Source organism: Centroberyx gerrardi, chromosome 10 (assembly GCF_048128805.1).
Source record: "Centroberyx gerrardi isolate f3 chromosome 10, fCenGer3.hap1.cur.20231027, whole genome shotgun sequence".
Taxonomy (NCBI): Eukaryota; Metazoa; Chordata; class Actinopteri; order Beryciformes; family Berycidae; genus Centroberyx; species Centroberyx gerrardi.
In genome coordinates this window covers 26,624,653-26,647,470 of record NC_136006.1, presented here as the reverse complement: position 1 = coordinate 26,647,470, position 22,818 = coordinate 26,624,653, and the positions used below count along the sequence as shown (strand labels likewise).

Genomic DNA, 22,818 nt, shown 5'->3' with positions numbered 1-22,818 from the left:
ATTAATCCACATGACATGGACAACATGGATGTATTATTGAAATATATGTAGTAAGGGATACAAATACAGTAAAATGCTCTCACAATCACTGTGGCGTTACTTCTTCCTTCTTCCACAACTGAGTGCTTTAAGCAGATCTTTGGCTAATCACTGCTGTTGCCCCAAAACCACATAATGATTTTCTCCATTTGTAGAGGTAGATGATTTGTAAATGCAGTTTTCATCTGACATGTTTTCCCTCCTGTAAAGCAGGTTGTAACACACACACACACACACACACACACACACATATTGTATATACTGTATATACACACACTATATATTTCTGTGACTGTAATGCTACAATTGAAGTTTGACCCTTATAGTCTATGAGGACAATTCAACCAGTTTTAATTTTTACTTTATTGAAGAAATAGCACTAACAATCCACCTACCTCTGATCTCTCTCTCTCTCTCTCTCTCTCTCTCTCTCACTCACACACACACACACAAACACACACACACACACACACATTGTGCAACTCCAAAGAAGCAGCTGGTCTTTCCCACGGCCACCACAGGAAAATGATCTGAGCCGCTGAATGTTCCTGTTCAGTAGAATATGGGTACAGAATGTGGCCCAGACAGGATAACATGACTCTAAAGCCACTGTCTAAAGGCAAATTGCAAAATCTGCGAAATTGCAGTCCCAGCCTGTCTACCATGACATGTAATTGAGCCAGTGTGTCAGTCAGTCAGTTGAGTGGCGGCGGCACCATCCTATCCGCCTCGATATAGGAGGACTGGTGATAGCGGTGACGAGAGGCGAAGTCGGCGTTCTCCTCCGTCAGCTGCTTGGTTTGCATCCCGACCCCGGACAGTGAGGGCGTCACCACGATCTGGTCCTTGGGAGAACCGTCTCTCCTGAGAGGAAAAGGGATTGGTATGGAGAAATGGGTTTAAGGTGAAGATGTGACCCATTAAATTATCAGCAAATTGTAAATGAAATTATTTACAGGTACAATTCCTCATCTTATACGCTAGGACTTAGTAATAGCAGTGCCAATAGGTCATGAGCTGCATGGAAAATCCGTGCTTCATTAATAATCTGGACAGATTATTTAGGATGTAAGATTCTTGAAAGATTGTCAGAATTGCATAATACAGCACTGTGATCCGAATGTCCAATACTTAACAATGACGGAAAAAGCCCTTTTTCTCATTCCAGGTAACTCAATTGACTACTCTTTATACACAATGCAAATATAAATAGGCATTTTACAGGTTTAAATTACATTTCAAACTCTTAATCAGCTCTCACACATTCTTAATGATGAACTCCATCCAATTTGAGAGTAGTGGAGCAATCTATGCACCAAAGCTATTCTGATTCCAGGCTGGGCATTTTGTAACAGAGTGATAAAATTGACATATACCTGCCAATGCTACTCAGTGTTGATTTGAGCCATGCGAAAAAGCTGAATCGAGCTGCAATTCCTGCAAATACATAAAAAAAAACAAAGACTGTTATAGTGTTGTCCTGGACACGTGCAGAAAATAGTAGATGCACCAAAAAGGCCAAACAGTGTGCAACAAATTAGCTACATTTACTCTGGAAAAGCTGCTTACTGTCTTAGAATGATCTAAAGTAGTATCAGTGCACAGAAACGGAGTAACAGAGCAGGGAAGTATGAACAGCATCTCACTGGCCATGCCACCTGTGAAACAAGTGGTTGACACTTGTAGAGCTCATGCTCAGGACTGTTGAGTCAGAGGGCTGAGGCATGTCGTTATGTGCAGATTGTATAACACACAGTTGCAGGGAATCCCATCCAGCTATTCTAGAAATCCTAAGCCACAACAGCTGCCAGGCAAAGACACTGCAAGTGAAACTCTCACCAGAATGTAGCAAAGAGCACATAAGCCAGTCCACTTTCTCTGGGGATGATAAGTAACGGTTAGACCTAATGATGAAGCCATGCGGTCTCAAAAGAGGAAATGTACTAAGACAGTCACCTATGGGTAGTCCAGGACTTGTTTTCCCAATGTAGAAGTAGAGCAGCAAGGCCACTACTATGTTTGCTAAGGCGTAGACCCACTGAATAACGAACATTATCAGGATGGAGCACAATGCCTGAAAGAAAACAGACAGCGATACATTAATATTATTCATTTACACTTGGACATATTGGCTGAAAATATGACATATTGGAACTACTAAACTACATACTGCTGCCAAAGAAATGATGGATATCTTTTAATGTGTAACTTACACCGATGAGAGCGACCCAGTGGTTGCAGAACTTGGCATAGAATGAATCCGGCATGGGTTTGATTTCCAAGCTCTGGTGCTCTGGTTTACCACCAGCACCTGGGAGATTTAGGAATGGGTCAGATTACTACATAAAACGCGACCACAAAGAACCTCTGTGATCTCTACTCTCCGGTCTAGTGTGTCACGGGTAAAGCTGTTCACCTGTGTTGTGGCTGTGCGGCCCAGCGGACTGATCCAGCTCGACACGGCTCAGTTTAGGAGGGGACTTGACTTGAGGGTCTTCTCCAACCCCGGGCCCCAGTTCCCCGGGTCCACGCTGGACCTCGGCCTCCTCTTCCGGGGGAGCTGAGCCCGTCTCCTGGCCTGACACATTGCTGTTCAGGTCCAAACCGAAGCTGTCCATCAGCATCTGCTTGGCAGGAACCTTGGTCTTCCTGCTCTTGCATCTGCTGCTCAGCTCTTGCGTGGAAGAGATCTTCTCAGCCCCAGCGTCTCCATTTGGGACAGGGGGAAAAATCCGGTCCATGTCTTTAGTGAACTCCAACAGAGTGCCTTTACCCTGCGGACTCTTGCCTCCGCTCCCATAGTTCTGGTGGGTGACCTCCAGCAGCGGCCTGGAGCTCTGCCTGATCGGCCTCCGCTGGCTCCTCCCGGCCAGGAGCAGGGCGTCCCTCCTCTCCTTGGTCTGGAGCTGGTAAGTCATGGCCACACTGAAGTAGGAGTAGTCGATGAAGCTGTAGGTGAGCATGAAGTTGATGGTGACGATGGGGGCCAGCACGTTGACCCGGCCGATGAAGATGAAGGCCATGGTCAGCAGGCTGGTCAGACAGATAGCTGCCACTGGGGTCTTGTTAGGGCCTTTCTGTTTTAGTGCGAGGGAGAGTGGGAGAGAGAGTCATGTAATGGCAAACAAAAAGGTGATTAAAGCTGCACACATTTTTATGTAAGAATACATAAAAATGTCAGCCATCTTATCAGCCTAAATCACAAAGTGGAGCTGAAACAGCAGTAAGCAGCACTCCGTCCAGAGAAAGCTGAACTCACCAACATTAGATATTTTCCTCGTCCCTTTGGTATCCTTTGGCATAAAGCATCACATACTGGCTAGGTTGATAAATAGGAGCGTGCTGTGTGCAGTTAACTTAACACACATCACGTTACAGGATTTCTGGGTATTGAAGTGTTTTTAAATACACCATTATAAACAAAAACAAATTATAATTTCAGAAAAGCATTACTGTAGTTTATGCTTTTTGCTGAGCTTTATTCTACAAATAAAAAGGTGTGTAAACTGAGTTTAGGTGGGTTTACCCTCCACTACACCCCTGGACAGAGAGACAAAGAGAGCACGGAGTGTCGGTGGTAAATCATTAGGTATAACTGAAACACCAGCTATAACAAGAGTACAATAACAATACACCAACAATAACCCTTTTTCTTTACTTGGGAAAAATCTTTCTAATTCATAGTTTGTTAACCAGCTTGCTTTCACTGCTCCAGTCCCATCATAGAGCTAAAGGAGCGCCGCTGTGTGCCTGGCGGGCCTCCAGCCTCACCAGGGCCGGGCCCCGCCTGTCGCCCTTCCTGCGTTTGTTCTGAGGCTTTGATTTGGGCCAAGATGTCTAGGGCCTCATTCCAGCCCGCTGAGAGAGGTCAGACGCTGCTGCCGCCCGGGGAAGTCTGAGGAAAATTGGAGGTGGCTGGGGTCGGGACGCGAACGTGACTGTATGCGTGTGTGAGTGAGTGTGTGTGTGTGTTTGTGTAGCAGCAGTGTGTCATAAGTCATCGCTGTAATGCACTCGGTCCCCTCGCTTCTATAGAGTGGAGACGGCCACTCTATAATTAGGCAGTCCTCTAACCGTTTCCCATTGAGTCCACCCACCACACCCCCTATACATCCAGGCCAGGCACTCTGATATGCTTACATGCGCACCAATACCCCCATTACTGGGAGTAATCAGCTTAAGGCAATATTTCAATTACAATGTTTACATGGCTCAAAGTAATGTGATTTCTCTAGTAACCCAGTTTATATGGATTTATTTAATAATCAGTCTGCACTGTGCCATGTTGTTTCCTTTGCTATTTCTGTATTTTCTCTGTGTCTGTCTCTGTTTTGTTTTCTTGTTTTATCTTGTTTCATACTGTATTGCATCATTTTGTTTTGTGATTGATTAGTTAGATCTAGGTAGGCCCGTTCTCTTTGAGACATGCTTTAATGATGAAGGATGAAGGGCTTTGTAAATAAACTTGACATGTAAATACAACTTTTGGGTTACCATGTCTGAACCCCCCCCCCCCCAAAAAAAAAAAAAAAAAAAAGATTTACTAAGGCCTTTACATGTCCAAATAAATAAAAAGAAAGATTAAGCAGAAATCTAGGTCTGTTAATCGGGTTCTGCTTACTCTGATTATCACCTTACTCCCATTAAGATAATCAGATGAAGGCAATACACCGACTACTGAAATATAAATGCCTTTATCGGGTTAAGATTGAATTATTAGTGTGCCTGTAAACATATTAAGTGGCTCAGTGCTGGATGTAGTGTGTGACAGTTCTCATTTAGCCATGGGGGTTGAAAGTGCAAGTGTATGGGAGCGCGCAAACACACACCATCACTAAGTAATCGGAATGTACATGCTCATGTTGTTCATTGCTCTATCCACCCACCCACCCCTTTTCCCAGGAAGGCCAGGGCGGGGATGACCCTCTCTTGGGCGATGCACTGGAGGATCCTGGGTGCTCCGTACAGGCCGCCCATGCAGGAAGCCAGGGAGGAGATGTAGAGGCCCAGCAGAAAGAGGAAACCCACCAAGGAGACCTGGAGGAAGAGGGAAAACAAACAGAGGGTGGGAGAGGAACACAGCGACTACACCCAGTTCAGTTCCGCTGCAGCCAGCCCCTTATGAAAACAATGTGGGCCGACCACTGATGGAGAAGTAAGGGACGCTGAAAAGATTCGATGATCGGTTAAAGCCAATTATGATTTTACTTGAGGCCCAGCATGAGGTGGTAATAGTATGGATTTATTAGTGTTTTGTAGTCATATCCACACACCAATTGGCAATGTCATATAAAACTGCTATATTTCTTAAAAACCTTATATCTAAAAACTATTTTAAAAAGTACATTCAGTCTACATTGCTGTGTAAGATATTTATGTTCAGTAACCTCAATAGACCCAGTTACATGATCTACTAGTAATTAAAAACACTCAAAAACGTTGAGAAATAGGTTAAGAGCTGTCTTGGGCCAGGAAATTAATGTAGCTGCCCTTAAAAGCGCCACCCACTGAGGTGGGCTGTTAGGTTGATTTGTACCCATCACACACACAGATGCACAATCCCTGACCCATTTCATCCATTTCTTCCCTCTCATAACTTCTGGCATTGCATGGGAAAGATCTGATAATGACTGTTGTTTATAAGTAATTCAGTAACTTCAGTTTGAGTACATTTTAAATTAGCAAGTAGAATTAAGTAGAATTTCAGTCCTGTAATTTTACTTCTACTTAAGTAAAATTTCAGCAAAGTAGCAGTATTTCTACTTGACTAGGAGATTTTGATACTCTTATAACAAGTTATAGTTATAGGTATCAAGGGTAGCGCTGATGTTCCCTGGAAAGAACCATGAAATTATGTATTAGTTATATAGAAAATGTAAGCAGCCTGGTGGAGTCGATAAGATACTGTACATTTCTAAAAGAATTTTGGATCCTGGAAAGAACTGCAAAAAAAATAATAGGCAGAGGTCAATTATCAGAAGTCATTATTCATATAATTATATAATATAGTTATTTGTTGAATTCTTCATTTTAATTAATTTCTAATTTTTAACTATAACTACTACTATTTAACTATAACTACAACATAATTTCATGGTTCTGTCTTGGAAACAACAGATTTTCCGTATAATTATTACCTCCGTCAAGGAGGTTATGTTTTCGGTGCCGTTTGTTTGTCTGTTAGCAGGATTACGGAAAAACTACTGGCCCGATTTTCATGAAACTTCGTGGAAGGGTGTAGCATGGGCCAAGGAAGAACCCATTAAATTTTGGAGCGGATCCGGATCCGACTCACGAACAAGCAATAATAGCACGAACCTTGGCGGAGGTCTGCGCTCTCCGAGTGCCCTTCTAGTTAGTACATAATTTCATGGTTCTTTCCAGGAAACTTCCTAAGAAATGAACAGTTCCTTTCTAGGAAATTATTAGGAAATTGCGAGCCCAGAAAATAAAGTGTTACCGTATCAGGTATCAGGTTTCAGTTACAGGTACTAGATCTTTCTGAAAAGCTTACAGAACCTACAGATAGCCAGGGATTGGACATAGTGTGACCTTTGGATGGCATTACAAACGGGGATATGCATTAACCACACAACATCAACAAGAGGAGCTTGTCATTGTGGGGAATCCCTCCTGGTAGAGAGGGACAGGCCCTTAGAGGGAAGGATGGAAAGAGAGACAGAGACAGAGAGAGAAGGAGGAGGTTACCTTTTCCGCTATCAAGAAGTCATAGCGCAGTGCTTCTCTGGTGCAGATGGCCCCCAGGAGGAAGACAAAGACCAGATACAGGAACCACCTGTGGGTCACCAACAGTACACCACACAGCATTATCAACTGGTCCTCTCTCACTATTAATAGGAGAATTGTGTCAACGCAAATCCACACCCGAGTGACTGATATGGGTCAAACTGGAACTCTGGGTTTGTCTGTTCTGCACAATGGAAGGGCAGAGGTTACCCTTTTAAGATTATGCCACTGATTGGTCTGACTGCACCACACAAGTAAAACGAAACACATTTGGAAAGCACCTTTTAGGATTAATCATATTCCAAGGGAAAGAACTTTGGGGGCGTTTCATTTGAAAACTTGAACGATGTGGTCAAGTTGAATAGAAGGAGAAATGTATGTTGCAATCTTGTAATAGTGGTGTGATATGGAATTGTGCAACAGGCATGAACATGAAGCTAAAGTACAAAAAAGTGGTTCTGTAGCTCAATGGGTAGAGCAAGGCATACTTTTACTGTCGCTCAGTCTATACTTTAACAGTTGTTTAGTCTGGGTACTTTTACTACATTTTAGTCTTTATTTTTCACTGTAGTTCCGTCAGTATATTACTTTTACTGTAGTTCAATCTGTATGCTTTTACTGTAGTTGTAGTCTGTGTAGCTTATTCTGTAGTTTACTGTAGTGTTTTTGTTCATTACTGTATTGTCATAGCTACAGTTTATTTTAGCTTTTGCATCGTTTAGTGTAGCATTTATGTCGTAGTGTAGCGCTTTTGTTGATTAGTGTAGGGTTTGTGTTGTTTGGTGTAGCATTTGTGTCATTTAGTGTAGCGTTTGTGTCATTTAGTGTAACTTTTGTGTCATTAAGTGTAGCGTTTGTGTCATTTAGTGTAACTTTTGTGTCATTAAGTGTAGCATTTGTGTCATTTAGTGTAACGTTTGTGTCATTAAGTGTAGCGTTTGTGTCATTTAGTGTAACGTTTGTGTCATTAAGTGTAGCGTTTGTATCATTTAGTGTAACGTTTGTGTCATTTAGTGTAACGTTTGTGTCATTAAGTGTAGCGTTTGTATCATTTAGTGTAACGTTTGTGTCATTTAGTGTAACGTTTGTGTCATTAAGTGTAGCGTTTGTATCATTTAGTGTAACGTTTGTGTCATTAAGTGTAGCGTTTGTATCATTTAGTGTAGCGTTTGTGTCATTTAGTGTAACATTTGTGTCATTTAGTGTAACGTTTGTGTCATTTAGTGTAGCGTTTGTGTCATTTCTTACGAGGTGAAGACAGCTGCTAACGTTCCGACAGGGATGTTGTTTTCAGGCCGCTGAAGGTCTGAGCTCATGTTGAAGCCTGCCATAACTCCTACACACACACACACACACACACACAGACACACACACACACACACACACACCACAAATAATTCATATAACATACAATACGGGGATGCGTTAGGTGTAATGCAGGAATTCAAAAGTTTGAGTATTGAGTTAATCTTAAAGAACAATATGTATTCTGGTATACCAGTGCTATGCTGATAACCTTGAGTGACCTGTAATCGAAGCTTCTTATGTAATATAAGATCAAGTGGAGATCAAGTAGAGATGATGGGGGCAGCTCACCTGTGGCAGCGGGGAAGAAGACCCCAAAGACGGTGAAAAAGTTTTCCCCTGTGCTGTAGTCCGGCATCATGTTCCTGCCAAGCAGCTCGGCCGAATAACCAATGAAGCCATGCTCTGACAGAAGAAGCAACAGTACACAAATAACAAAGCACATCAACATCAATACTTAAGGTTAGACCTATATGGGATTTTGAAGGCCAATACTCATACCAATATTTTTGGATTGAGGCTGCCGATTGCTGATATTTTGTGTCAATGTTCAGTTGACCATTTTCATGTTGACCAAAGTTGACCATTTTTATGTCAAGTCGATTCTATTTGTATAGCCCTTAATCACAGTTACAATCTCAAAGGGCTTCACAACACCCACATGATGAAAACAATGAATGAAAACAGCATTTGTCAGGGTGGAAAAGCCTCTGAAACAGCATTCAGACCATCATGGAACATCAATAGAATTGAAAACCATGCTAATGAAATTCTTTTACATGTGTTAGCAGCTCCTTAAGGCAGAGTGAGGCAGGTTTCACTGCAGGTTTTACAGACTGAAGCTGTGGAGTAAAATCCTCCCACATCACACTGGAATGATTTCTCTGGTCAGACATCTGATACAAAAATAATAAAATAAAAACAACATATTCACTAGCTGTGGTCAGGGAGGAACCTCCATCATATCTGAGGTGGACGACACCGATATTCACCAGCCGATATTCGATTTACAATAAAAGGTCAATATCAGACAGATACATCAGTCTAACCCCTGTGAAAAGGGCCAGAGGTGTGTTCATACATAAGCACTATAACGGGCCTCCTTCAAGCAGTATGAGATGTCACCCTGGTGCTTTTGGAAAGCTGGACATGAGAGCCATCAGCTGGTGGAAGAAAAATAGATTAATACTGGGATGTTGTCATCAGAGTGGTCAGAGTTTGTTCAAGAAAAAAAACTGGTGGAGTTGTAAATGAGAAAATGTGGATGACTGCTTAAGATGAAAGTAGAGGAAAAATGTACACTGGTATTTGTGAGGTGCAGGACCAAAAGACTGCACACTCTACATAAATCTATAAAAACCCCAGTGTTTCCCCACCAATGAAGTGCTGCATTTTGTCCTTCTCAGCAATCAAAATTCTTTTAAAATTAGATCTACAATAATATCGCAAGTTGCTTTTTTTGGCCACAACCATTTCATAACAGCTATTATTAGCTTCTAAAAGTGGTTTTTACCAGGAAAGAGCTACCAGACACTGGGTGTTTAGAACAGCAAATGTAAAAGCTTTCATTAACTAATCACTATTGTGTTATATCAGTGATAGAGAGCAGCAAAATTAAGATTTATTTATATAAAAATGTAATGGATTACTACTTTAAACAAGTGAAAAATCTGCTGATGAGGTGACAAACAGGTAAAAATGTAATGGAAAGTCAAATTATCTCACCCCATTGGTAGATGTTTTCTCTTGTTTACAGGAAAACAAGATTTTAACACTCAATACTAGACTAAAAGACTAAATGACTAATTTGGATTTTTTTTTCAGTATCGAATGGAGGTGTTGCTGATGCAATAATCTCTTTGCGGCTTTCAGATCTCACCATGACTCAAAGGTCTTCCCAAAAAATACAAACGCCAAACAAAAAAAAGTTATAAACTACATTGGCTGTCCAATACTAACCAACATTAGTGGCACGAATAAGTAGCGCTATCCTGTGCTTCCAGACTGGGCCTTTAAAAATGTGCAGCCTAATGACAGTACAGGTCAGTCCAGTCGAGACCAGTACGGAGAGAGTACAGGGAAAGACAGGTCTGCACTGGTGGGGGGTCATTTAACCCAGCGAGCCAAATCTGAAGGACCCGCCTATGTTACAACACCGGACATTTCCCCCTTGGTTATCTTGCGATGGGAAAGAATGTGTTCTCTCAGATTAATGACATGTTTATCCAAAAGGAAGTCACCACCCTTTTCAGAAGCTCAGCAGCTTCCAAGTCTGACTGAAAGAATGAGAGAGAGCGAGAGAGGGAGACAGGGAGAGAGAGAGAGAGAGAGAGAGAGAGTGAGCATGCTCATTTTTGTCTTTTGTTTTAGAAATGCATGACAAAAGCCAAACCCAAAAGGGCTGGACGTAGTTATTCCAACCAAGCTTTTCTTGCTATCCACATGTTCTCTAGGGTCGAAATGTAAGGAGGCTGTAAAAACCCAGACTAGGAGCCCAAACCCTTGTCCACCCTGTGACCTGATGAGACCACCCTCTATCCAAACAATCAGAATGTAACTAAGCCAGGGCAGTCAGTGTCCATGTCTGCACCGCGGGCTCCCCACCCTCTATATAACATCACGCTCCAACACCCGACCAAGCCTGACTCACACAGCGCTCAGCACTGAGCTCTCTCCGAGTGTGAAGCTGAGGGTGTTCACTTATTTATAAGACAAAACGATTTCTGTGAACATGGATGGAATGTTTGGTTACACTGACAACGTTTAAGCATTTGATCTCTCATGAATAAAGGAGAAAAGAGAAAAGCCTGGTTATTCTTTGGATTATACTGGGCTGATATTGGTAAAAATCGGATATCAGCCAGTCATTGTCGTCCACCTCTGATATGATGGAGGTTTCTCCTTGACCACAGCTAGTGATGATGTTTTTATGATTACTATTATTTTAATATCAGATGTCTGACCAGAGAAATCATTCCAGTCAGGGCCGGATCATGGTCCCTCGAGGCCCCTGGGCACATGTCTTTGGAGCCCCCCCAGTGGCAGACCCATTATACTACGTTAAACAATAAGGGCGCTTCGGCTTAAAAAAAGATTAGCAGGATTGGTAGGAGGGGCAACACAATGGCGCAGTGGTTAGAGCTGTTGCGTCGCAGCAAGGAAATCTGGGTTTGACCCCGGCCCGGGTTCTCTCTGTGTGGAGTTTGCACATTCTCCCCGTGTTTACATGGGTTTCCTCCCACAGTCCAAAGATGTGCAAGTTAGGTAAATTGATCAAGCCAAACTGAGTGGGAGTGTGAATGTGAGAGTGACGTCTGATCTGCCCCAGTTTTTTCCTTACGACAAATAGGAAGTGAGAGTCCTGCCTCTTGCTACGTATTGACCTTTTCTGGCCAGGCTTTCCTATATGGGTGTCATTCTTACCTTCCTCCTCGCAAAATCATCCACTAGTTCATCAAAGTCTAGCTGTCTGACAAGGTCTGATTCTATAGACATAAATGACAATGAGTTATTAGCATTATTTTCTTTGTGCTGTTTTCTCAAGAGTATTTTTTCATGATCTTAAGAAAAGGAAAAATAACGATAATGCTAGCTAGCTATTAGCAACCTGGCAATTAGCAAACCGAGTGTTAAACCTTCTATGCCTGCCTGTTGTGTCATTTTTAAGCATAATTTTTATTTATAGGTGCAAACCAGCTGATGTCATGGAGTGACCAGTGGGCATTTTATAACAGGAGTGCATAAAAATGATCCAAAATAAAAAATGAAGACTCCATACCTTTTTATTTCTATTCTTTGTCTCGTTGCCTTGCACTATGAAGACACACACCCCCACTTATCATATATCATTCAATTCTGCTTGATCTCCGGCAAAGAGTATGTACAGTATGTGCCGAGGTGTCAGGGGGCCCTAGTGGTCAGCTCGCACTGTATGTGCTGACTGCCGAGGTGTCGGAGGGCCCTAGTGGTCAGCTTGTGCTGTATGTGGCGAGGGGCCGGGGGGCCCTAGTGGTCAGCTTGCGCTGTATGTGGCGAGGGGCCGGGGGGCCCTAGTGGTCAGCTTGCGCTGTATGTGCTGGTTCAACATCCTTTGGCAGTATCGGGCCACAGGGCCTGAGGCTTCGGAGGCCCCTGGCCCCTAATGCACCTGATTATTAGACAATACAGTGGTGAGAGCATCCATATTTTACTTGCTAGTCAGACAATATGTCTGACTAGCAAGTGTACATAGAGAATGGGCCTCCTTTTCCAGCTCAGCATTCCACTGATACAGACTGGAATGTGTAGTCCCATTACATGAGCTTCCGAGGCCTCTCTCTCTAACTCTCTGACATCTTAGTCCCCCATGGAAATAGACTATCACACATAAAATGCGGCACACAGAATCCAGAACAGACCATGATGCTACAGAGGAGCGGCAGATCCCATTCAGATGATTGAGAACGCCATACTGTAGTGAGGATCACAGGAAGAGATGATGTGGCGGTCTCTGGAGTAGCAGCAGGCCTCAGATCTCAGTTCCGGCCTCCTCTCTTTGTCATTGTCCAAAAATGTGGGTGAGTCTGGTTAACACCCTAAACCCCAGACCCGCGAAGCACATAACGGCTTCCTGTTCTGCGGGGAATAGGCTTCAATTGGAGGGACAGAGAGAGGCGTGCCTGGTCGTATTTCATCTGTGCACCATAGTTGGATGGTTTTGTGGTTGAACACTTTGGTTGCGAGAGACAATACCTTGGCAGTTTTACTGACCAAAATAAGCCATGATCTCCAGAGTGTACACTCAAGACAAGAAAAAACTACACTTGGCAGATGGTTTTTCCTCCCGTCAGGGGTAATAACGGTCCTCTCTGAACTGTCTAACATGTTGTGGCCACGCACTTTTTCGGTTCCAACTCCACCTGCCACAGCACTGCAGGAAGGACTTGTCATAATCAATCACTTAACAGCTCCTTGTGGCTGGGGAGATGAGGAAGCCAGATCACTCGAACATCAACTGACAGTTCATATACATAATAACACACCTAAATCCTTCCACTCATAATGATATTACCACACAGCGGTCAGTAGGTCAGGGTTTTGTTGAATTGCATCACTGGAGAGATAGAGAAGTTCGGTAGATGTTTTGATAGGATATGGTAGATGGCTGCCAACTCATGCCTCAGCTATGGTGGTGATGATGAGGGTTCGACTGACATGGGTTTTTGAAGGTCAACGTTTTTGGATTGAAGCTGTTGATAGCCGATATTTTGATATTCAATATCTTTAAATTTGACCATTTTCATGCCAAAGAAGTACAAAAAATACAACTGTTTTTCCAGTTTCCCACAGAATTTTATTCTTGTCAGGTTGGAAAAGCATCTGAAACCACATTCTGACCACAGGACACTAAAACTCTCCATTGAAACCCAGAATGATGAGAACAAAAATAATTAGACTGCATCAGATCATATTGGAGGTGCACGACATTAATAAAAGACCAATAATTGCCTGATATACTGGCAAACCAATACATCGGTCTAGCCCTAGTTTTGATAGAGGATACCACCTGGCTGCCAAGAAATGCCTTAGCTATGTCAACAATGTGCTGTGGTCTCTGAAACCTTCCACTGTGACGGCCTTGACAAGTCTGATTAGAGGTGTTATCGTATTATAAACGTGTGTTTGGCGGTGGCTCCTTTTCCTCCTTGCTGTTCTGGCAGGTAACCAGGATGTGCCTCGGCGTCCAGTGAGCGGAGGCTAGACGAGGCTGTTTCAGCGAGCTAGGGGACCGGCTGGCCCTCTGCCAACCATGAGGTCACCACAACACACACAGCAGCTCTTAATTGGAAAAACCTGGGCTGTGCATTATGGCTGGTTCTCCCACAAACCCTCAGGAACTGCAAATCGGCCGGTGCCAGCTGTGCTATGAAGAAGACTGGAGGGGTGGGAGGGGTGAGAGAGGTGGGATGAAGGGCTGGTTTTAGAGACGCGGGGGTAAATGGAGTACTAAAGTTTAATGTCGCCAAACTAACTACCGCCCAGCACTGGTCGACTTGCCGTGCATGAGCTCCTTGTGTTTTGCTGGGAGAGAGAAAGAAAAGGGACACTTGTGTGTATCTTTTCTCCATGTGATATGTATTTTTATTGTGGGTGTGCTCTACTTTTTCATGCGTCTAGCTTTAGTATTGTTTTTATGCAAAGTAAATTGAGTTCCCTTGTGTCTGAAATGTGCTATCCAAATAAAGTTTGACTTGACTTGACTTCTGGAACACTTTGCTCTTCCCTCTGGACAGGACGTTGATAATCAGTGAGAACAGGAAATGTGGGGAAGGACTTCCTGAAGGCCAGCAAAAGAATACAATCTACTGAAAAAAAAAAAAAAAAAAAGGGCGACAATGTTTCCTCACCAGAAAAAGTTCTTCTGGGTAAACATACCACAGGTCTCAGACTTGGCCTAAGCTACCACAGCAGCAACAAAACAGGCCTTTACAGCAGTTTGTGACGGAAGTCTAGCAGTCTGCTGTTCCAATAGACTTCCATCGTTCACTAGATCTTTAAACACAACAACCAGAATTATTAAGGATTTTAAGAAGCCCTACCTATTAAGGATCTAAGCGGGCAAAAACAAGTTAACAGGCATGAGGAAAATGGGTTGAATATGCAACAAAAACATAGTTACACAGACACCAGTCTCACAGATGAGAGAGCTCTAGAGGTCTAGTCTTGGTAGAATACATTCAGTAATATAGGTGATGCCACAGTGACACCTACTGGCTGAAACAGCTAACTGACATTTACAATTCGAGTCAACAGTCAGAGTCCTGAGAGTGCTGCACTAAAGAGACTTACATATTCACTTTAGTCCAGCGCACTGTGACGGTAGACTTTATGGATTCATATGATTCATAAACAATTATCTCTGATAAACCTCTCTCCTTAGCTGTTTTCTTTTCCTAACACTCAGTCTTACATACTACTCTTTGGCCAGGAATATTGTGTATTGACTGTTGCACATGTTGTAGTCAAGTTGTTCTGGATAAAATGTAAATTGCAAATGTAAACACATCTGGCTGCACAATAACACTAACCCCAATAATAATGCAACTCAACCATAAATGTGGCTCATGTCGTCATAAAGTACAACTTTTTTGTTCCTATTTTTGTGGGGAATATAATGCTCACATTCTTCCCCTGACTAGGATTAGACCAACAATGGTTTGCGAATGTACTGGGCTGATATTGGCCTTTTATTACAAGTCAGATATCAGCCAGTCAGTGTCATCCACCTCTGATATGATGGAGGTTATTATTTTAATTTCAGATGTGTCAGTCTGTAAAACTTGTAATGAAACCTTCCTCACTCTGCCTTAAGGAGCTGCTAACCTACATAAAAAAAAATCATTAGTATTTCAGTGGAGAGTTTTAGTGTCCCATGATGGTCTAAATGCTGTTTCAGAGCCTTTTCCACCCTGAGAAGAATAATATTTTGGGGCAAGTGCTGAATCCTCGGTTCCATATGGGTCTAACCCCACCCATGACTCTGTTTCTTTGCCCCTTCACCCTTCACCCCTCACCCCTATACCCATCATCCCAGCCCTACCTGGATCAAGGTGGGTGAATGTGCCGATGACAAAGTCCAGCGTGGAGACGGCCAGCACGGCCAGCAGCAGTAGCTGGAGTCGGACGATCCACTTGACGCCGGCCAGGTTGATGCCGAGCAGCGCCAGGAGCACTGCCGCCGACATGCCACGCACCGCCCACTGGCTCTGGAGATTCAGGAGCTCCGCCACCGACTCCGAGAAACCTGTGACGTACATGGCCCCGGCCACGCACTACGGGATGGGAGGTGGGACGACAAGGGAGGTAAGGTGGGTGGGACGGAAATAAATCCTGAGTGTATGGGATCTGTTACACACATAACAACTGTGTTACAGCCATTGGCATGCATGTGTACTTGAGTGTCCATGCAAACACACACCGACATCCACAAACTTGACGATAACACATATTACATTCCACACAAGTATGCCTAAATGTGTTTAATTATTATTGTTTTAGCGCCCTATGATCTAAATGCTGTTTCAGAGGCTTTTCCACCCTGACAAGAATAAAATTCTGTGGGACACTGGACATTTTTTTGTACTTTTTTGGCAAATTTAAAGATATTAAATACTGGCACAAATTGTCAGCTATCGGCAGTTTAAGCTTCAATCTAAAAAAAAATGGTATCTGGCTTCAAAGACATATCAGTCAAACTCTAATTGGAAGTACGGATATTTTACACTTGTACAGTCAAACACACACACACACACACACACACACACACACACACACACACACACACACACACTCTCACCTGTCCAAACACATAGAGGAGGCCCACGGTGCCGCCCACCCTGCCTCCCAGGACGGTAGAGATCATGGAGTAGACTCCTCCACTCCCAATGCCACAGCGCTCACACACTCCGATGCCCGACATCACCGTTACCAAGGCAACCAGCACGACCACGGAGACCAGGAGCATCCCAAGCAACACACCTGTGTTCCCCTGGATGATGCCATCAGGCGAAATGGAGACAAAATATAAAAAATCTTCCCTTTGCTGTTTCACTCCTTTCTTTGGTTTGCTATTTATTGACAAAAGTGGATGTAGTGTAGTGGATCAGTTTTCTGTCAATGAAAACAGACAGCAGTGCACTTGCACATTGTCACTTTTTCTGTTCTTATGGTAACTACATCTGGAGTTTTTGATAAACTGCAAATCTGCACCTCCTGTACTTAAGTTATCTACAGCTGTAAATTAAAAGGTGTATAGTTTTTACATACACGTTCTGTACATATGTATGGCCTTCTGTATACCTGCTAATACAAATACAATGCACATTTTGCACATCCTGTATACATGCGGTAAATTCTTGCATTTTCTCATCCATTATATATTGCATACATGTTGACATTTTAATACGTTTTCATTCATTTTCGTGAATACGTATATTTCACATTTAGTGTATTTTCATATCATACATATTTTTCCATTCCTTTCTTTGTCTCAGTATGTTCTACTGCTGTTGTTTCTAGAACATATCTTTTTTTTTATTCTTACAGTTCTAGTTAATACACTATCGGTTGCATTATGTTTAATACCCCTGTTTGCTCTATTTTTATTTACACCCTATTTTTCTATACTGTATCCTATTACTATGTGTATTGCTGCAACGTCCGCATTTCCCCACTGGGATTATTAAACTTTCATTTTATTAACCCCATTCTCTGCTTTGTAGTAAAAGTAGTTAGGATAAGCTAGGAAAGGACTCTCGTTACTCATGTTGTACTGGTGCCAGAGACCTTGTGGTGAGGTCAGGCCTATCAACACGAGGACAAAATGTGTCCTGAGCGAGAGTCTTTCCCATGGCACAGCAAAAATAACATCAAAAAATTTCAACACGGCAGCAGCCAGATGAGAAAGGCCACATTTTTTCCCCCAACAGTATAAATAAGCCCTATTGACACTCAGCCATAATCAAACAAGGTCCTTTGAATCTTTATCTACATATTTTACATCTAGGTATTTAGCTGACAGTCTTATCCAGAGTGACTTACAGTAAGTCCAACAGAAGAATAAGCTTCAATGTAAGATTTAACACACCGAAGCTCTAGGATAACAATAGACATCTCATGTGTCTATACCATAGACTGGGGTTAGATCTATACTCACCACCAGGTAGCCGGTGCGGAGGAAGAGCACCACGCCGAAGATGTTGATCATGCAGGTGGTGAAGACGCCGTCCCAGGTGCCGAACAGCACCGGCTCCCAAACAAACAGCTTGACCCTCCACCATGGCTGGCTAGGCCGCTGGAGGCCCTGAACACAGAAACACAACACAAGGTTTAAAGGTGCTACGTGCAGCACTTTAACATCAACTAAATCATCACCACATTCATTCTGACACATTAGTATTATCGTCGTAAACAAACAAGACCATCGGCAAGACGACTGGCGGCCTCTACTGGCCTCTACACTGCATTTTACATTGTGTGGCACCGGGTCGGATTTAGCAGGAAATCTGCTGGATTGCTTTATGGCACAAAACAGGAAGAGGGCGCTGTTCTTCCAGAGTTTCTGGCAATGGCAAATAGTGGAAGGAGTGAAAGGTTGATGGAAAAATCACTTCCAACATGTTTATCCTCTTCAGTAAAGCCAAAGAGAAAACCCCTGACAGAGGAAGCACACAAGGTGAAGAGGAAGAGTGGCAGATTTGCGTCAGGAAGCAACAGAGTTTATGGGAAATGTGGTCTTATTTTTAAGGAACACTAGCCTAACCAACACCACTGGCATGAGATAGAGGCTACCAGTCGTCTCGACTATGGTCTCATTTGTTTAAGGGAATTATACCAAGATATCACACTTAATTTGAAAGTGATACATTCGTGTTTAAAATTGCTACCCGTAGCACCTTTAACATAATAATATCCTATATGCCATGTGGTGCAAGCATTTTATCCAAAGTGCCTTATCAGTACTGTAAGCCAATGAAAAACCAATGGAAAACAGACCCTTAACCCTGACACTGTTAATGCCACATTCTACCCACTGAGCAACATGTGATGATATGGTTTGATGGGGCATGAAAGGGCGTGGCATTCCCCTTGCTCCCCCTTTATTTTAAAGAAAACTTAAGTTAACATACTTCCCTGCAACCCTCTTAAAATCTGAATCAATCAACCACTGGACACCAAGCCAGAAAATCCTTAAACTATAGGAACTCAACCCATTTTGTCATTAACAATACTCAGCTACCCCTCAATTCTATCACCCTGAAATTGGGATATATTAAAACTGACCAGGCGATTAGGAATGAGATTGATAGTGACAAAGATATTCTACCTGTGCGTCTTCGTGGAAGAGATCACGGGTGTGTGTGTTTGTGGTGGTGTCAGTGCCTCCTCCCAGCTTCAACAGTCCTGTCCCATCATCCTTCAGGTCATACCTGTGCACAGTCCAACCTATGGGCAGGGTATCCATGGCAACCTACAGGTGGGATGGGATGTATTACCTCACTTACTGTCTCTCTGCTAAAGAAAAAAATCCCTTCTCTCTTTCTTCTTGGCTCATAATCTATTTATTTTCCAGCACTAGCACGTTGCTCTTTGGATTGTTATGGGCACAGGAAAACTATAAGGTCCTGACAACTGCCCTCCTTATTTTTGGTTGTCTCTAATGTAGGTGATCTAGCAGTTGAAGCTTACTCTACTGTTGCACTCATTGTAACTCACTCTGGATAACAGCGTCAGCAAATGTCTAAAAAGTCAATGTAAATGTAAATCTAATAGAAAAGTGTCATAGCCTGCAGGCTTACATAAAGTCATACAATCTGGCACTGAATAGACAAAATTTCCTTGAAGAAGGTAACACGCTCCAAGCTTATTCATTAACCTTTCACAGCATTATTGGAAAAAATACAGTATGAAAATAATTCACCTTCAGGTCTAAATTTATCCATCTCTATTCACAACAAAGTTTTACTCTGCTTAGAGGGAAGCTGCAGATTATTTCCCTTCTGAACAAAAAGACAAGACAAAGCTGAAGCTATAGGTGTCACATCCCGGTTAAACAGAGGTGTGCCCATATTCTACCCGGTGGCCACCCGGATACAGCAGAGGGTGTGCTGGTTACTTAACAGCTAAGCTAGCAGGCGCCTGCAGAGAAAACTTCACCCAGAGTGGAAGGCTGACATTTTACTGATATTAAATATATAAATAAGCCGTGGTTTAGTGATTTTAGAATAGCTAGGAGGCGTTGTAGGCAAGGCTATAATAGGCCTACTAATTAAATATTCTTATTTCTCTAGTTGTTGAATAGCAATGTTAGCTAAACAAAGTGGTTGCTGGCGACACATAACTTTTTTTTGTGCAATAATATTTAACTAAATGAACAGTTGGCGGTCACAGGTGTGTGTTAATCTCAACTATAATTTTTGTAAACATTGGTTCGCGGATTCTCAGTGGACCAATAGTTCACCTAATTTAACCTAAATCTATTGATTTAGACGTAGTAAAATATAACCGTTGCACTTCACCTGTGGTGTCCTGCTCAGTGCGACTGACAACACTACAACAGGCTAACCTACCCGACCCCGGTAACGTGCCTTTCTCAGGTATGGAGAAGTCACGCCAAACTAATTTTTTTTTAAAAACTGTCAATTTCACGTGTCATTGCTCGTCAGCAAAGTACATACCTCATAAAATATTATTCAAGATCTTTTCTGAATTATTCGGAGGCACTCTTTATTTCGGCAAAACCCAATACCACAAACAGCACATATTTCAATACAATTTCAATTTAAGCCTTCTCACAATCTTCTCCCACCACAACACACCGCGGCTGGCGGTAGCGAGCAGAGTGAACCAATTACCATATAACAGTTGGAATTTCATCGAAATAAGTGCTGCTTGGTGGATTGTATGTATGCCGTATTGATGACTGGTTCCAGACGATTCAAAAGGTCTCGAGTCATATTTCATGGGGTATGTACTTTTGTCGATAAGCAAGCATATAGTAAATTACCACATTTTCTAAATGGAATTCGGCGTGATGTCTCCACCCGGGAGAACGGCACGGGTAGGGGCCAAGCCAAAATTAAGGATGCATTCCCACACTTTCCCCACAAAACACTTCCTTACCTTTCACAAAGTACCATATCATTCCAGGTCGAGGAGAAAGAAAAAAGCAGTGTCCCAAAATGACAAATCAATTCTAAAACTGTAATTGTAATTCCATGATCAACTCAATATGGGCAAGGTTCCCAGCCCCTGCTTTTACAATGCTACGTGTGCACGAAGACGTCAGCAGCCAGCAGGTAGATGTGTTGGCACCTGTAACCTTCCAGGGTGTGTTACTGCCCTGCTGTGTTAGCTTTGGCAAGCCTGCCAGTGGGCAAGATTGAGTAGGTCTAATGATTAACGTCATTTGTGGGATAGCAGAAAATTAGAATATTCATATTATTCCCATTATTTCTTTATTATTGGTATTATAATTATTCTTCCCTAACCTTCTGTGGACTCCCAACTATTTCTATTTTAATGCATTATTACCTCCGCCATGGAGGTTATGTTTCCGCCCTTGTTTTGTTTGTCAGCAGTGTATCTCAAACTCTTCCATGAAATTTGGTAGACAGATGGGCCTTGGGCCAAGGAACAATTGATTCGATTTTGGGGGTGATCTGGGACATCTGCCATTAGACAATAATTTTTTAGCCACAACTATGAAACTAACAGAGTTACAGACTTGATCCCAAATCCCAAGGGTATTTGCAGGGTCAAGCAATCAATTCAACTAAAGATTTAAGTGATATGATGCTCTCCTTCAATTTATTCCTTGGACTTCATTTGGATGGAATGTGAATGTCAAACACCTGAATAGGCTTTGCATATCAAAAACAACTGAAAGTCAAAAATACTGTGAATTATTTTATTTATAAGGACATGACACACAACAATCAAAACAACGATTTAATCCGGTCGTTTACAAATCATAATATATTGCAAAAATCTAATCATATGGGCTACTTTTACTGAAATTAATCAGCTACAATTAAAGCTGCACATTAATATTCATAAAACAAGTTCACTCGACCCAACAAGTTAGAGACCATGCAAATAAACCTTACTGTCTAACTTATGATCAGTTCCCCCAGTGGAGCAGTAGGGCTTCCTTCTCAAGTTCTTTAAAAGTATGAAAATACCAGAGTCAAGTCCGACTCGAGAGGATTCCTGTCCATATTTGAAAGATCTTGACACATCTATGAATCATACAGAGATAAATGAGGGTAGCAATAGTGACTGCATATGATATACATATCAGTGCCTTATGCAACATGTTTCAAAAATAGTTTTTATCAAAAAGTTCATCATTCACACATTTTTTTTTACACAAAACAAAGATTTTTTTCTCCAGCTTATACAAGGACACTTATGGCCAGGTTATGGTTAATAGTTACTTAAAAACAGGAAAAAAAAAATACCATGGATTGTAGTACTGCTCATATAATTTGATTATTTTCCACCAACAATATTTTGCATTTTAAATTGCCGATTTGAATTTAAAGTCACAACAAAGAACTTAAAGGTTACAATTACCAAAGCAGAAATATTAATCTGCACTGTGCTTTTAAAAAGTGCTTACATCTGAATAGGTAGCTAGTGGAGTATTTCAATCACACATATAATTTCATAGGGGGAGGGACTTTAAATGCTTTTCATCATCAACATAACAGTTGTAGAAAACAGCCTATCAACATACATGATCGACTGCACATAATTTGCGAGGGATTCATAATTCACTGATTTTTTTTTTTTCAAACTAACCAAACTGTGAAAAATTGACAATTTAATATTGATAACCATGGTGAGATATATACAACTCTCTGAAAGCCACACTTTTGACTGCAAGTGAAGCGGGTTCATTGTCGATCTGAGAAATGTTGGGAAAAAAAAAAAAAACTGCATTAATGTGCACTCCACTGACAAAAAGTGTCTCTTGCACAAGCCTTGTCACTCTACTGACAAATACCAGTATTTCTCAGAACATAAAAATGCACAATGTGAAAAATATACAAGATATTTACAGCAGGATCATTTCTATACATTCTAGGAGGAATGTTCAAAGAGGAAAAATTAGCTATTTGATTTAGAATATGGGTGCTGTCTGTCCCTGATTGTCAGTAGAATTGTAACAAGTAAAGAGGGAGC

The 22,818-nt window shown here is 42.1% G+C and overlaps 1 protein-coding gene across 1 annotated transcript; it reads right to left on the bottom strand.

Annotated features, from left to right (window-relative positions):
- Positions 1 to 11: 11 nt before the first annotated feature.
- Positions 12 to 20,849, bottom strand: slc12a8 (solute carrier family 12 member 8). Its single transcript, XM_071898881.2, has 14 exons — positions 20,752 to 20,849; positions 18,956 to 19,099; positions 17,786 to 17,932; positions 16,427 to 16,618; positions 15,671 to 15,902; positions 8,383 to 8,496; positions 8,035 to 8,122; positions 6,748 to 6,835; positions 4,930 to 5,076; positions 2,456 to 3,116; positions 2,253 to 2,350; positions 1,996 to 2,113; positions 1,416 to 1,476; positions 12 to 903 (listed from the first exon to the last, which is right to left on the bottom strand). The coding sequence occupies exons 2-14, from the start codon at positions 19,091 to 19,093 to the stop codon at positions 735 to 737; spliced, it is 2,253 nt and encodes a 750-aa protein (XP_071754982.2). The 5' UTR covers positions 19,094 to 19,099; positions 20,752 to 20,849; the 3' UTR covers positions 12 to 734.
- Between the last annotated feature and the right edge of the window lie 1,969 nt (positions 20,850 to 22,818).